At 44.8% G+C, this 17,708-nt stretch overlaps 1 protein-coding gene across 2 annotated transcripts in view; it reads left to right on the forward strand.

Annotated features, from left to right (window-relative positions):
• Positions 1-17,708, forward strand: part of CDH23 (cadherin related 23) — a 1,199,511-nt gene that overhangs the window by 1,112,960 nt on the left and 68,843 nt on the right. For both annotated transcript variants that reach the window (XM_085603466.1, XM_085603467.1), the window contains exons 39-40: positions 61-140; positions 4,523-4,563. In XM_085603466.1, the coding sequence (XP_085459592.1) occupies positions 61-140; positions 4,523-4,563 (121 nt within the window). The remainder of the gene's footprint in view (positions 1-60; positions 141-4,522; positions 4,564-17,708) is intronic.

Raw genomic sequence — 17,708 nt, forward strand, 5'->3', positions numbered from 1 at the left:
TTTAGTGGATGGTGTTCTTGCAGGGGACTGTGTTTCATAAACTTTGTTTATTCTTTGTAGATGGCAATTATTATTCTGGCTATTCTCCTCTTTCTGGCTGCAATGCTGTTCATCCTCATGAACTGGTACTACAGGACAGTGTGAGTATTATGCCACCCCAATGCTACAGTACAACCAAGTAATATTGTTCCCTTGTGTAGGAGTATCATTTGAACAATGGCCACCCATTCTGATACAGAGGTATAATAAGTACTATTGTGCTTTTACGCTAAGGTTCTGTGATATATGCCCAGAACTGACAATATAGTATGAGACAGTCTATGGTGTGGCATAATAGATGTTTGTGAACAGTAGTGCTACCACATTACAGTGTAACTAATATTGCTCTCTTGCTCTGAAGCCATACTACAAGTAGTGCACAAGTATACATGGATTTAGCTCTAATAATATCGTCAGATATTGGCCTGGAACAGAGTAGCATCAGTTTCTATTGCATCATTTAGAAATCAAGATAAATGTAAGGATTAATTCGACCCATTAAAAGGGGGGTTCACTATTCAGAAACTGATCGATATATTTGAAACATACATCAGAAAGCACATTTGTTTTAAACAAAAAATCATCATTGACACAAAATAGAACATAGCCAATAGTACAATGAGTCAATGTGGCTCTGTAGCACGTGTTGTTTGGAAAGAACGCACATGTTTATGACCATTCGTTGTATCACAAAACATTTATCATCAAGTAGAGTTGGGTACTGTTACAAGGCGGGCATACAATTACAGCACAGCTTTCAGAAAATTGATATTTTCTTACGGTGGTTCATAGGATTTTAAGATTAGCTGCACCATTTTGAAAATACTAGAAACCCTAAATACGTAAGCCACTTTTCCTGAAATGTGTACTGTATCAAAACCTGAGGTCCAGCAGTGAAAATATGACTACTAATTCAGATTCATCTTCAAGGTAAAAGCTTGATGCCTTTCTAAAAGACATGCTTGGGAAGCCACCAACAGGCTCAGACACATTTAGCAGACACTTCGGGACAGATTTATCAAGGTTTTGTGTCTTCCTTGAACTATGCAAGGGGGCGCAAGGGCGATGCAAAACCGGTGACATTTATCAAGCTTTGCAAGGCCACCATGGATTTTGGTGCATTCCCAGATTTACCTTTAATGGTAGACTTCGGAATACATCAAAATGCTACGCTTCCCCAGGTGAGGCATAACGAGGAGAAATGTCTTTTTTTTCTCCTTGTTATTTCCTCTTTCTACGTTTTCTATGAGGAAAATGCCTCCCAGGATTGTAGAACACTTTACTGCACAAAAACAATCCTGCCTACAAAGCAAGCACCCTTGGACCTTGACCCAAGCGTACCTGCATTGGTGCTAGGCAGCCAAAAGTTGGTCAGCGCTAGGAAAGGACAGAAATGCGCCTTATAATGGTAAATAAGGTGCACTGCTGCCCTCTCGCTTCCACGCAGCCCAGCAGGGTGACTTGCTGCGTTGTGATGCATGAAAGAAAAAAAAATCAGGCCCTTCTTGACCACCAAACAATCGATGCAAACTTGCTAAGTCTCACCACAAAAAAAAAAACTACTGTTGGTAGCGTGAAGGAACAAGATACTAGAGTATGACCCACGTTACTTGCACATTAAGCCAAATAATAGCTTTATTTGTTAAACAATGGGGAGAAATTACATTTTGGCTATTGTTGTATGTCTTTATTGGTCTGACCCCATTTAAAGTCATGCCTAGTGGTATCTCTACAACTAAAAACACGCCACATTATTCTGAGTTTTACCAGGTGAAGGAATACACCAGGTGCAGCAAAATGTTTTTCCACGGTGCAAGAACTAGTTGGGAAAAATGCACAGAAATGTGGAATTACATGCATATAGGTACCCAGATATGCAATGCAACCCCATTCCAACACAGGAAAATTGTCTTGGTCGATAACTAAGATGTAGGTAGCGGCCAGAATCAGTAATTCCTACGATAGCCCCCAGTTCTAATTACCAGCCATCTCGTATGTAAGGCCCGTAAAATGATCAATCAATCAATCCATCCATCATATGTAGAGCGCACCACTCACCCGTGAGAGTCTCAAGGCGCTGAGAGCGGGGGTTTGCAGCTACTGATCAAACAACCAGGTCTTGAGAAGTCTCCTGAAGGTCAGCAGGTCCTGGTTCTGTGTCGCTGGTGGATGGGGAGTGTGTTCCATGTCTTGGCGGCGAGGAGGGAGAATGATCTGCCGCCGGTGGTTGTCCGGTAGATGCTTGGAACGGTGGCGAGGGTGAGGTCAGCGGAGCGAAACTGGCGGTTTGGGGTGTAGAAGGTGAGTCGTTTGTTGAGGTATGTTGGTCCGGTGTTGTGGAGTGCTTTGTGAGTGTGGGTGAAGAGCTTAAAGTTGATCCTCTTGTTGATGGGGAGCCAGTGCAGGTCTCTCAGGTGGCCTGTGATGTGGCTGTGGCGGGGTATGTCGAGGATGAGGCAAGCGGAGGCACTCTGTATGCTTTGAAGTCTTCTCTGGAGTTTGGCCAAGGTTCCCGTGTAGAGGGCGTTGCCGTAGTCCAGCCTGCTGCTGATGAGGGCTTGGGTGACCGTCCTTCTGGATCCGGTGGGGATCCATCTGTAGATCTAACGAAGCATGCGGAGGTTGTTGAAGCAGGAGGAGGAGATGGCGTTGACTTGCTGGGTCATTGAGAGTGTTGAGTCCAGGATGAACCCCAGGTTGCGTGAGTGGTTGGTGGGTGTCGGTGCAGCTTCCAGCATGGCCAGCCACCAGGAGTCGTCCCAGGCGAAGGGGATGGAGCCGAGGATGAGGACCTCCGTCTTGTCAGAGTTCAGTTTCAAGCGACTGTTCTTCATCCATTCTGCGACAGCCTTCATTCGTTCGTGGAGGTTAGTTTTGGCGGTGGTGGGGTGCTTGGTGAGGGAAAGGATCAGCTGGTTGTCGTTGGCATATGAGATGATGTTGAGGTCGTGCGATCGGACGATGTTGGCGAGTGGTGTCATGTAGACATTAAAAAGGGTTGGGCTGAGGGATGATCCTTGGGGTACGCCACAGGTGATCTTGGTGGCTTCGGATCGGAATGGGGGGAGGCAGACTCTCTGGGTTCTGCCGGTGAGGAAGGAGGTGATCCACTCCAGGGTTTTGTCGCGGATCCCTGCGTTGTGGAGGCGTGTGCGTAGGGTGTGGTGGCAGACGGTGTCGAAGGTGGCCGAGAGGTCTAGGAGGATGAGGGCCGCGGTCTCACCGTTGTCCAGCAGGGTCCTGATGTCGTCGGTGGCAGCGATGAGGACGGTTTCGGTGCTGTGGTTGCTGCGGAATCCAGATTGGGACGAGTCTAGGATGTTGTTCTCCTCGAGGAAGCGGGTCAGTTGCCTGTTGACAGTCTTCTCGATGACTTTCGCCGGGAACGCAAACAGGGAGATGGGCCGGAAGTTCTTGAGGTTCTTTGGATCCACCTTGGGTTTCTTGAGTAGGGCGGTGATATCGGTGTGTTTCCAGCTCTCCGGGAAGGTGGCGTCTCGAAGGAGCTGTTGATGATCTTCCGGAGTTGGGGTGTGATGATGGAGCTCGCTTTGTTGAAGATGTGGCAAGGGCAGGGTTCAGATGGTGAGCCGGAGTGGATGGTTTTCATGATTTTGACGGTGTCGTCGTCGTTGACGTGGTTCCAGGAGAGCAGGAGGCCGGTGTGGTTGGGGGGCGCGAGTCTGAAGTGCCGGCGGCTGTCGGTGGGGGGGGGTCTGGGTGTTGAAGCTGTAGTGGATGTCTGCGATCTTGCGGTGGAAGAAGGTGGCTAAGGAGTCGTAGAGGTCTTGCGTCTGCGGGATGTTGTTGGAGCTGGGGTTGGCGAATTCTTTCACGATGTTGAAGAACTCTTTGCTGTTGTGCGCGTTGTTGTTGATGTGTTCCTTAAAGGAGGTGCTTTTGGTGGTTCAAATGAGTTGGTGGTGCTTGCGGCTGGCGTTCTTGAGGGCTGCGTGGTTGTGCGGTTTCTGTTCATGGCGCCACTTCTTCTCTAGTCTTCAGCAGGTCTGCTTGGATGCCTGGAGGTCGGTGGTGAACCAGATGGCCCTCCTGTCAGGGCATCTGTTTGAGGGTTTCCTGATCTGGGCGAGAGTGTTGGCGCAGTCGTCGATCCATTGCCTGAAGTTGCCGGCGGCTGTGTCGGTGGGGTCGGATGGTGGGTGTCGGGTGAGAGTGGTGATTAGCTTGTCCTTAGTGACCTTGTTCCAGCTGCGGTGGTGGATTTGTTGCGGATGGTTGTGCGTGGTGTGTTTCTTGAAGGAGAAGTGGATGCAGCGGTGGTCAGTCCAGTGGAGTTCGGTGGTGTGGCTGAAGGTGACGTGGTTGCTGGCAGAAAAGATGGGGTCGAGCGTGTGTCCGGCGGAGTGGGTGGGTGTCACAAAATGGTGGTGTAAAATGGGTGGTTTAAAATAACATTTTACATTTATAATCCTATTCACCAATATTTAAAATGAGTTGTGTTTCGCTTTGTTTTGTTTTGCAGGCACAAACGAAAATTAAAAGCAATTGTTGCAGGCTCCACAGGTAAGATCCAGCCGGGTGGCGGTTTGTTTGGCATGTTGAGGTAACAGCATGATAGAGAGAAAACCAAGAAATTCCAGGCTGTGTGCTTTCTGATCTGAATGCATTTGTAAACTGCGAATTTCACTCTTTAAAAATGTTAACTTAATACGGTGACTCCCACCACTGTTTATTTAAGCAATACAGTTTTTTTCTTTCGAACATGAAAACTAATTAAACAAGCATAAAAATCAGTTAACTAAAGGAGGAAGAAAATGAAAAATATTCAAGTGGGAGGAAGGGGGAAAGGCAGAAAAAGAGAATCTAGAGCACTGCGCAGAAGAGGAAATAGCAGTATAGATGTAAACTGTAAATGGAAGGAGCAGCCTTCAACCTATTTCTTTCTCTATACACCTGATCGTTTATTAAGCTGATTTTTTTTAAATTTCAAAATGTATGTGTTACTGTTCTTTAAAGGATGGGACAGAGCAGCATGATGTCGTATGACATTTCTGGTAATGAAATGTATACTTGCCTCCATTCTCCACTAACAGAATAAAAGAGACAGATTTACAAAATAAGATTACATACACTTAAGCATCCCACCATTTTGTGCGGAAAAAGAAAGAATATTTATAACACCTGGCGAAATAATGGATGCAAATGAATATCTCAACAAAATAGTGTTAAAATGAAGGATCAATGTTGCTGCGTCTTTTGGGGGCATATGTATGAAAGTTTGGTTTTGCAATTCTCAAATAGCGAATTTTAGAGAATCGCTATTTGAGAATCACAAAACGAGATGTATGTAGGATTTGCTAAATAATTTGCAAATCCTATATATTCCTTAATTGCGAATCGCAAAGTGAGATTCGCAATTAAGGAAACCTTCCCCATTAATTCCTATGGGTCTAAAGACCCTTAGGAATGAATGGGAAGACATTCTCAATTTGCCATTAGCAATTAGAGAATCGCAAATTGAGAATGCAATTTCAAGGTTGCAAGGGTGTCAAAAGGACACCCTGTTGCACCCCTGAAATAAGTATGGGTGCACATGTGGCGCACATACATGCCCTAAGGGCATGTATTTGCGCCACATTTCACTTTGAAAAATGAAAAAAAGTGCATTTTCCAAAGAAATCGCAAATTACCACCAACTTGAATTTCACTTTTTCTGTGCTTCTTACATTGCATTTAAGGAATCGCAATTTGCGATTGCTTAAATGCAATCGCAAAATAGGGAATCGCAAATTTTGCGATTCCTTATTTTGCGAGGCAGTTTTTCATTAATACATACCACTAAGCCCAATTGCGATCGCAAACGCTGAAATTCTGCGAATTTCGGCGTTTGCGATCGCAATTTGGAATGATACATATGGCCCTTAGTGTTGACAGGAGTTGGATACAGAGTACATAGTGGGGATTCATTATCGTCAAATTACTTTATTTTGTCCACCAGGGTCATAAAAGTAGGAACATTAAAAAGCATACAATTAATAATACATTCTTATAACATCATCAATAAAGCAATTCCAAAGCTGAAATATTTACAGTTGTTCGAGCATTGTCCAAAGAGTAATCAAATAATTCATATTTAAAACCACAGCTTATTTAAAAGATATCAAAATATGCCTCGTTATTTATAGAAGTAAATACCACAGTGTCAGATAATTAGTAAAAATGGTAGAAGAGTACAAGGTAATAATGCACTGTAATAAGATCAAGTGAAATGGCCTTGTAAGGCTTTACTACGAATCAACTACATTGTGTCTGAGGCTACACAGAGCCTCTTGGTGGGTGCGTACTCCAGGTAGTCTGCATGCCGGTGCAAGCCAGGCATGGCGAGGTGATGCATAGCCTAGACAGACAAACAATAAGTGGGAGATACTCTCTTTTGCAAGATCACAGGTGGGACAATGAGTGTCTCCTTTGCCAACCCATCCAGAAGTAAACATCCTTTATAGCATGGTGCCTATGCAAAACTGAAAGTATAGTTTCCTATGTAAAGGAGCAGTCACAAGATCCCAAAATGGCTCAGACCCCCTTGCAGACTTGATATAAATGAACTGACTAGTCAATTTAGAGATAACGTTCCTCTGTTGTTCCTCAGCCATCACATGTGGGCAATATATATTTTTCAGTACAGTCTTAGGTGGTAAAACAGCTGTGGTAGGGCAGTCCCATAAATCGTGCAGCTCTAGGGATTACAGTTGTGACTTCAAATACCTAAACCAAGGGATTTTGCTAAAATGATCAGCCTTCATAACATCCCTCACGCTATCAACCTAATGAATGAGCTCAGGGGTGGTCCAAAGGCATCTCCAGAAAATCAGGGGCCATAAAGGGATTTTACTTGCTGCAACCCGTACCCCCAGATCACTAAGCAATGGGTACAATGGAGTGCTGGGCGGAAGGGAGATGAGGTTCCTAAGGAATTTGCTCTCCGCTCTTATCAGAGCCTCATATTTAGAGTATCCCCACAGTTGCTCACCATATAATACTGAGTCCAAAGCCTTTGACTCATAGATCTTCAAAGCAGGTGAGATCGGATTTGTGTGTGACACAGGGAATTCATTGAGTATCACCTCCGAAATCTGCTTGCGTTTGGTAGTTGCCTTACTAATGTGGATGTGCCAGGACATGCCCTCTGCAAATGTAACCCCTAGGTATGCAAAAGAATCAACTCTATCAAGTGGAACTTCCCCTAGGCATAACTTGCCCATTAGAATCTATGCTGATTAAAAAACATCACCTTAGGTTTTTGATCTCCAGGCTACGTGCAACACAAAATCATTGAAACAAGTCAATAGTTTCTGAAGCCCACCCGGAGTCTTGGAGATCAACAAGGTGTCATCTGCGAAAAGTAGGATCAGCAATTTAATGCCCACCAAAAATGGGGCATCTGATTCCACTGTAGACAGAAAGAACACAATATCATTGATAAAGAGTGAAAACAAAGTAGGAGTCAGGACACAGTCCTGGTGGACTCTTTTGCAAACTGGTACCTTTTCTGTCATCTGGGCCTGATCCTCTCCCCAATGCATAGGTGCCTAATTATTATCATGCAAGCAGATAAAAAGGGATAACATGTATGGGGGCATTGCTAGATCAGCCAGGACGCTCCAAAGGCCAGGTTGAGGAATCAGATCAAAGGTCGATTTTAGATCAGGAATGTTCTCCAGTAAATTATCATAAAGCGAAAGACCTGCTCAATAGTTGAGACCCTGTGATGAAAGCCTGCTTGGAATGGACTTAAAACGTCACTTTCACCCATGCAGTCTAGTATTTTGTTAAGAAGAAGACAACAATAAACATTTTTTTAATACAATCTATAAGACCTATTGGCCTGTAATTGGAGGGTATAGAACGTATGCCCTTTTTAGGTTGAGCCTAGGTAGCACATGCGCTGTCTGGAAGCCCTGCTGTAATCACTCTACAGAGTTTAATCCTGCCAGCTGCTTGTTCCATTGGTTAATTCCTTTGTTGTTCTTCTTTCCTGGCTCCTTATTGGTTGGTGCTCCTGATACATAATTTCCGGTTTATACCGAGGATTACCGGTCAACTGCAGTTTACTTGCGCTATAAGTGGTTATCTGTTTCTTTAAGGACTACTTGTTTTATTTCCTGCCAGTATTTCACCACACCACGCATATAACTTTTTTCTACATGGATGCCACGCTTCATGGTATAACATGGCAGCTACTTTAATTTTTTTTCTTTTTATCACCATGGTGTGCGCTTTATGGCCCGCTATACATCTAACTTTTGATATACACGGGTCCCGCGCTTTATGTTTCAGCACAACACCGTTTTTTATGTTTACCATCAAGACCTATTGCATTTTCGATGGTGTTTCTTCTTCGTTACTTTTGGGGTACTTGTCAAATTATTGAATACTTTTTCCTACGTGCATAGTTGCCTTTAAAACATAAGATGCGTTACAAGCTGGCCCTCAAATAGTTTGTCACAGAACATTTTCACAAGGCAGGGTCTGGTTAATCTTGATTAGTATCTGTGGACATTCTCCCATCATGCTCTGCTTTGGGGGCATTGGAACTGAACAGAGACACGGCATGGCGGCTGAAGCATAACAGAGTGAAACAGAACTTGGTGTAGTGTGCTTGTCACTAATGATGTATGCTGCTTATGGACCAATTAAGAGTTTCTACTACTTCCCCGGTATATTTTTTACGCTATTTGCTCTGTAGTTTAACCGTACTACATTTCAAACTATTTAGGTTACTTTTGGCGTATTTGTAAAATTATGGAATACTTTTTTCTACGTACATAGTTGCCTTTCAAATATAAGTTGCTTTAAAAGCTCGGCCTCGGAAGACATAGCATAACTGCACATTTCGAATAGTTTGACACAGAAGTGTCTTTTCACTGGGCGGGGTCTGGTTAATCTTGATTACGCATCGGTGGTCCATGCTGCAATCAGTAAGTTCTCGAACTCTCTAGCGCCACTAAGTTCAGTGGTTTTCCCCTCTGCCCTTTCCTTTGGATGTTGACCATTCCTGGTAGGTGGCATGACAGTTTCATTTCAGTGCGGTCCTTAAATTAAAGGTCACCCTAGAGAGACTTTCAGACTGCCACACGTCTAGAGCTTCATTTGCTTGAGCCAGGTTACTTCCCACTCCTAAGCAGTAGAAAGCTGCTGGCAGGCGTGAGTGAAATGAGGGCCATCATCTGTAGCGGAGGAGCTCCACTGCCTGTATGATGGGGCAGAAGCATGGGGGATGGTAGAATAGAAAGTGACTTGTACGATATTCTCAGCTCTCAAGTTTATTAGTTCCGTATGACAGTAGGTCAGATAGTCCAGTGTGTTTTTTGCTTTGCATTCTGGCTGTTGTACTCTTGATTATATAATGGAATAAACAGGGCTTCAGATCCCAGATAGTAAAGCAAAAACCTGGAGGTATGAGCTGCTCACGCCCAGGCCGGTAAAACTTTATTGCACCACGCCTACACTCCAGTGTCAAGGATGAGGCTGACCGAAGATAGGTAGTTTAGAGATAAAATGATTACTCAAAATCGTACTCTTTAGCCAAGCTCTATGCCGTGCCCAAAACATCCACTCCCTTTATCTGAAGCGCAACAAAACCCAGAAGGCAATTTCAGTCTCTGGGTGTTTCTCTGATAAGAGCTCACAATATATTAACCTCAACACAGTTTTCCCACACAAAACTGATAACACCAGATAAGAAACTCATCAGAAGGCACGAGAAAGTGATCTGTGTGGTTGTATAACATATTGGTGGAAGTCACTTGGCTACATGGCATTGTGGTATTTGACAACTTTCTACAATCTTATCAGTTTCAGAATCTATAAATCATACATTGTGGTCGTACATAAAGACAACCCTCTTAGCCTGTGAACATAAATCTTGTATACATGCAGTCTAGCACAGGACTGTAGCGCACATTATGCATGTGAAGAGACTGCATGGAGATGCACCAGAAATTTCCTAGTGGTGTCTTAGCGTAACTTAGTTGTGGGACACATTTTTGGGGTTTAAATCCATAACCACCTCTAAATGAGGCCCATTTAAAAGATAGAAGTTTTACTATATTGGAGTTCAATCCATTTACTGTCTCCTGGAGTAAGCCATAACTACTCGCTGGTCCCGTCTTTGGAGAGAAATATTACTAAATGATTAACTCTGTTAAACAGCAGTGCCCACCACATATAGTGCCCAGTAACCACCTAATGTCCCAGGTCCAAAAGAAAAGATCTCACAATCTACTAATGCCATGTTCCAGTTGTATTAAATATGTAGGCAGCTTCAAAAAGACTCAATATAGGCAGCATGCGCCATTAAAAAAAACACTTTCACAAAATACCTAAGAAGGTGTACAATTCACAGGGACTGGGCAGACACAATCACTATGTGTGGCACTTTGGGTATCTTTTGGTCTTGCAACTAGCCGAGGGGCATACAGCTAAACAAGTCTGATTGCCTAAAACAAATGTAAATGTGCTCAACTGGTCAAATTGCTTGTACGCCGGTTTTGGCTGTAATTGATGGCATCACTTCAAACTTTCTGACAATACAAGCTATCTTATACTGTCAGTAATGGAACTTTCAAATATTTACTTACATAGTCGCACTGTTTTCTGGCACAGACTGGGACCTCCTAGCACTAAACATACATAAATCATGGGGAACTAAAAAATAGGATGAGGTTTCCTTAAATAGGCATATGTTAACATATATTTGTAGTATAACACTAATTTGTACTTGTGAGTGTAGTGTTTATTTATACATGGCTGCTTAATTTGCTAAATTGTGACAGGCATTCATGTATGCATGTTTAAGAGTTAAATAAACGTAGAAATATATAATTGTACGGCTCCATTTATTCTCAAAACACAAAATAAATATTAAAATATATATCAATTATATGGCCAAATAATAAATATGGATAAATACAGACAGAAATGTTAATAAAATAAATACCATGAAACCAGGAGCCCTAATCATGATGGGTGCGCAGGGGGATACGTCCACACCATGGGTGAGTCAGTTTGGTGGCCTTACTCCAGCCACTAGACAGTGGTTGGGGTAAACTAGTCTAAGGAATATATGGGGGTACATGCATCCCATGTCCACTGGATATACTTTATTTTCAGCCGCAAACCAAACATGCACACCTATTGACTACTTTCTCACATCACCGCTCATAACACAGGAATTGGTGTCGGTAGATATTGGTGCGGCAGCACTTTCCGATCACTCCCTTATAATACTACAATATGAGCCATGTAGAGACTCAGCGGCACCCAAGATCTGCTGGCGCAATACTTAACTCCTATGTTCACATACTGACAGATACATTGGCAGCCATAACCTTATTTCCGCAGAAATATCAGGAACCTCTGTCTTTACCCTTTGGGAGACCTTGAAGGTGGTTGAGCAGGCCACTCTATCACAATAGCCACAGGCTACAATAGGGATCAACACACCAAGCGGCTTCAATTAGAAACCTAGGTTAAGGAACTGGAAGTCTCTCACACCCAATCTGGTTCAGTGGCAGTTTTCGCTCTCAGCTAACGGCACCACGGAAGCAACTACGAGCACTAGATATGGGTTGGGCAGAATACACATTGCTTAGGGTGCCACAAAATTATTATGCTGAGGGCAACAAGGCAGGGCGCATGCTGGCACATCGTCTCAGAGCTCAAGCAGTGGACCTGAGGATCACTGAACTGCAGGGACCTGATGGTTCCCTTGGTCTCAGGATGAGGAATTTGCCCATGATTTGGAGGCTTTTTACCCCACCTTGTATGCAGCAGATCCCCTATTAGACTCTGATGCGGTAACCTATCTGTTACAGGCCCCCCTCTCCACGATCCCCCCCAGCCGCAACCACCCCCGTGATGCAGATATTACCCAGCAGGAGTTCCTGACCGTTATCAAACGCTTGCAACCCGGTAAGGCTCCCAGGACAGATGGCTATGGTGCTGACTTTTACAAAGCTTTTAGTGCACAGCTGGCACCTGTACTGCCAAGGGTCTTCAACACATTTAGTGTGAATGGGACACTGCCAGAGTAGATGGGCCTTGTTACTATCACTGTGATCCCCAAAACGGTTAAAGACCTCAAGCATTGCGCATTATATCACCCAATTTCCCTCATGACTGTTGACACAAAAATCTTCAGGAGCATTATGGAACACAAACTGGCTCCATATGTTCAGGGGTTAGTTGATCCTGACCAAGCCAGGTTTGTCCTGGAACAGGGGTGTAGTGACAGTAAGAAAGGGTTGTGTTGTTTACTTGACAAGGTGCAACATATACAGGTTCCGGCTATCCTTTTGTTGATTGGTGCCGAAAAGTCTTTCGACCAGGTGCATTGGCCCTACCTACACTTGGTCGTTGAGGGTATGGACTTCGGCCTGCGATTCCATCAATGGGTTCACTGATGCTAAACCTTCCCCAGAACTAGAGTGCGGGTGAATGAAGTTCTGTCCACGCCTTTCACCATTACCCGTGGGACTATGCAGGGCTGTCCACTATCACCTCTGGTCTTCGCTCTGTATATGGAGCCCTTTGCAGACCATGGCAACCCCTAAATTACAGGCATCCAAATGGGAGGTAGAGACTAAAAAATTATGTTAAATGCAAATGGCGTTCTTCTGACTCTAACTGACGCCCGCACTTCATTGGAGGCTGTGATGACAGAACTGGCCAAATTCAGTGGAGCATCCAGGTTTAAGACCAACTTGCAAAATCCTCCATTCTTAACTTGACTATTCCCTCCTTAGCACAGGCCCGCCTCACCACCCAGTTTCCTTTCTGGTGGGCAGATCAGGGACTATCATATCTCGGCCTACAGATACACTTCACACCCAAAAACACGTCTGTATACAACTATGGAGATCTTTTAGCGACCACGAGATCGCATCTTACAAGATGGAAGGACCATAGCTTGGCTAGGATGCTTGGCAGTGGTCAAGATGACGCTTCTACCCAAGATCCTCTATGTAATTATGCAGACCCTACCCCTACAGCAGGGGTCTCCCAACGAGTAGCTCGGGAGCTACTGGTAGCTCGCCAGTACCTTCAAAGTAGCTCTCTGAGGTGAAGTTAAGCCCAGTATCAATTTCAGAGAGTAGGTGCCTATTAAAGAAGGCAGCACTGATCATCTCAAGAACCTAAGAGTGACAGCGAGCCAAACTTATCACAGTAACTCATACTAACACTCAAACACAGAGGATATAAATTACCCTCATTGCGCTTGGGTCGAAACGTCAACACTCTTCCCCCAGTGGGCCTGTACCTAATATCATCCCAGCCCTGCCTTTTCACAGATGAATGTTCTCTGTGCGTCATCAGAAAATCATGAAATGAATATTTGTATATCCATTGGGGACAGGCCTATCTGTAAAACTGGTGCCACTATGAACCACGACCAGTTTTACTAAGGATACCAGAATATGTAAGGATTGGTTATTGAATTTGCCTTTTCAATTCCCTCCTTTATATCTGTCCTACCTCACGAGCACTTTCTTTTTCACACTCCCCTTGGAGCAACCTCTTTCTCTATTTGGAGCATTGAATATGGTGATCTGTTCTAAAAGTAACTAAATAATAAACAGTCACTATTGGAGCGATAATTTGTGCATTTGTGTCTTTTGAGGATATACTTGTTTGCATTGTAAAGAAAATGCTGATACATTAATGATACAATGCTAATTCTATATGTACCAGATGCCCTTTGACTAATGAATTTTTTTCATACCTGAATTGTAGCTTTAAAGAAGTCTAGGACCATTGTTTCCTATACCAATGGTGAGCATCCATGACATATGACTGTAATACCTGGGAATTCAAAGTAGTCTGTCCATATGAGGCATTTGTCCATGGGAGTACATGATGATAATGACAAGCTGATGTTTTGAGACTGTGCATTTCTCAAAAACTAAAACTTCCTTTAAAATATCAGTTTTCAGTTTTCAAAAATGGGGTTTCATCTGGAAAATTGAGTTTGTTTGCCCACAGTGGAAAGTAGTATTAGATAGAAAAATGTGCATTTTCAGAAACTGGTGAATGATCATTCAAGCTGAGCTGGGGAGACGTACTGCTGTGGTCATGTACTTTGTACCACTGGGCATGTAAAGATTTGAATGTTACTTCAGAAGTCAAGGGGAGGCATTTAATATTGAAGAACTTTTTCCCAGCATTTCTGATGGTAACCACACTTGGTATACTTGGTGGTAACTACTGAAAATCGTGCTTTGGGTGATCATAGTGTAGTCACTATTTTACAGGCATAACATTTGCTAGTAGATCTGGAAGACTTTCCTCGAGCAGAAGTAGCTCTCACTACAGAAAAGGTTGGAGACCCCTGCCCTAAAAGCTCTCTCTCAAATATTAAATAAGCTGCAATCCCTTATTTGGGTTTTTGCCTGGGAGGGCAAGAGGGCACGGATGGCCGGGGCCTACACGTACCTTCCGCAAGCAGCTGGTGGTTCCAAACCTGCAGTGTTATTATCAAGCCACACAGCTACGATATATGGTGGAATGGTCTCGGCCTCACACTGAAAAACATTGGTGTTTCACAGACCAGGATGTCTCTGGCATCCACATTTGGAAAGTGTCCTGGCTGTCAAAGATTCATAGGCCAGGGCGAATCTATATCTCCCCGGTGTTGTGAGCCACTGTTGGGGTTTTGGATAGAGTACGATTGAAACATGGTCTGTCTACTCCCCTGTCCGCACAAACACCAATAATAAGAAATCCATATTTCCCTCAGGCGGTAAAGGGGCCTGCATTCTCAGCCTGGCAGAATGTTAACTGCAAGCGAGTTGGAGATCTTTTTGATGTAAATGGCCTTATGGACTTCTCCATGCGTCAATAAGATTTTGGTCTCCCCAACACGGCACACTGGCAATATATGGTAGTCTCTCATTGGGTAATGCAGCCTTGGCTTTGTCACACATGCTAGCCTGGTGCTCACGTCATTTGAGAAGTGGCTTCTCACCTGCTCTGCCAATAAGAAGATCCTATCCAACATACACGCTTTTCTTCTCACTCCTCAGACTCCTTTGAAATCCGCTGCTAGAGCCAGATGGGAGGGAGAGTATGGGCGTACTTTCACAGATAGGGAGTGGAATTTCATTTTTCACCATACTCGAGCCTCCGCCTTCAACACCACTAGTAAGTAGATGTTCCTGAAAAATGCCCACCACTGGTATTTTTCCCCAGCCAGGATCGCAGTGTGGGATCCGAGCAAGGATGGAAATTGTTGGCGCCAGCGGGGCTCTCTTACACACCTATTATGGCAGTGTCCCAAACTGAAATCCTTCTCGGGAGTGGTACTGGAGTCGGTGAACACTATATTCAATACTGATATCCCTAGTTTCCCTAGCTATGAAGGTCATACCAACACACTTAGATTGAATACACAAAGTATGGGAGTTATTGGGAATGGAGAAGTTAACCGCAGTCGCCACACATAACCTCCCCGTATTTGACAAAATGTGGACACCATGCATTCAATACCTCTTGGAGGAATACCGTGAATTGTCCTATCCGCTCTATTTGGAAATTCTCCAACAAGCGACCCTTCCTCATAACTGATGCCTGTGTGACAGCTACTTCACTCAACTCTGTGTTACATGTCCTGAATGGTATTGTCCCTCTTTCTACACCCAGCACTGCTGCAGTCTTCCCCTCTGTCTTTAATAATTTTATGTTCTTCCTTCCTATAATGCATATATACCTTACAGTTAAGTGTAACACCACCGGCCTGTGGATGTAGATGGACTGATATTGTATCTCACACCTTTTCAATTAATAATAACAAAAAAGATCTAAAACCTAAATGGTGTGCTGTCTCGAAGAGCACCTGTTTCAAGGACTTCTAGCCATGCTTAACAGCAAGTGTGCTTCTACATAACATGGCCACAAGACATTGACAATGCCTATAACTCTTGCAATGCAAACTAAATGGCATAAATGCAAAATACCGTACTGTTGCAAATTAAGGACACTCACCGCCTGTTCTGAGCATAATGCGTTAGAAATCGTGCTGGTTAATTACGAGGAAAAGGAAAAGGAGAAAACAGTGTGTTGAACCACAACAAGCGAAAACAATGTAGGAAAGCCCTACTCTTAATTACCACAAAAACGAACAGCTCTTGTTGAGCAAAAACTGTAGGAAGTTATCATTCGGATGGATACATCTGCCAGTGGATTCCTCACCTTGTGAATATCCCCTGCGCCAGCATTCCACTGAACTTTTTTTCCCCAGCTCTCTACGCCGACGACGTCATAATGCATCGGCTCCGTTCGCGACTCCGTATGACGTCACCGGAGCCATAAGAGAGCCACGTCGGCGTGATTACGTCAGTTCCCTTTTTTCCACGCCGTCGACGCGCAACGGTTTTCCAGCACTCTCCTGCTACTTTGTAGTCGTGTAGTGAGTTACTGTTTGTAAATTTGCCATGTCTTCGACTAGGAAGTCAGGTTTCAAACCTTGTAGGGAATGTGGGGGCCACATGTCGATGACAGACCCCCATGAAGATTGTTTGTGGTGCCTTTCTTCTGACCACGACGTGGAGGATTGTTCCAGCTGCAGAAGGATGAATCCCAAGGCCTTGAAGGAGAGAGAGGCAAAGCTCTTCATAGCCAAGGCTAAGAAGGAGAGGAGAGGTAGGAAGAAGGAGAGATCGAGACCGGAGTCGTCGACTTCGCATTCTTCGAAGTCGAAGAAACACCATAAGAAAAAGGAAGCATTCCTCTCGGCGCCGGTCTTCGAAGAGCAAGGCGTCGAGATCGACTTCGCCTCTACGTCGAAGTAAGGATGTGTCTCCTTCTCCATCTCCAAGGAAGTCTCCAGAGAGATCTCCTTCGCCGAAGTGGACTCTGGCGCGGTCCCCGACGCAGTCACCGGCGCAGTCACTGGTTCCAGTGGAGTCTTCTGCTTCTGAGGCCGAGCAAGAACAGGAAAAAGAGCCTTCTCCAGAGCCGGATGATCCTGCGGCGCCTGTTGAGGACACTACGGCTCCGGTTCCAGGTACTCCTCAGCCGGATCCGGGATCAATCCCTTATCCGCAGTTCACGACTCTGGGTGCGGATTCGACGCATTTTCTAAATGCTATGTATGGGATTTTCCAACGGGCTGCCTTCCCATCCGGCAAACCTACTGGTCCCGTGGGTCCTATGGCATACACCCTGGGAGTGCCGCAGCATTATGCTCAGGCCCCGTTTATGCCCTTTCTGCCGATGGCGCCTTCGTGGCAGTTTCCGGCGCCGTCTGGGGATCCATCTCGTCTTCGATTGGATCGACCTTCTTCGGAGCCTTCCTCAACGCCGTTGCCGACTCCCTCGGCTCCGCGTCTGGCGCCGTCGACTCCGACTCCACGTTCGGTTCCACCGACTCCGCGTACGGCGCCGCCAGCACCGGTTCCTCGGATCCGCTCAAGGAGAGAGGCCCAGAGAGTCTTGGAAGAGGAGCGTTATAGGGAGGAGGTGGAAGAAGGTGAGGTGGATACTTCTTCTGACGACTTTGAGGGGATTCAAGAGGCTAGCGGTCTCGATACAACTCCGGAGTGGAAGCATTCTTCCACTAGATCCTCTCCACCACAGGAACTGGCTCCTTATCATCTTGTAATAAAGAAGGCCGCAGAGTTGCTGGACTTGCAGTTGCCCTCTGCTGAGTA

The sequence above is a fragment of the Triturus cristatus genome, chromosome 1_2 (genome assembly GCF_964204655.1).
Source record: "Triturus cristatus chromosome 1_2, aTriCri1.1, whole genome shotgun sequence".
In the NCBI taxonomy this organism is placed as follows: domain Eukaryota; kingdom Metazoa; phylum Chordata; class Amphibia; order Caudata; family Salamandridae; genus Triturus; species Triturus cristatus.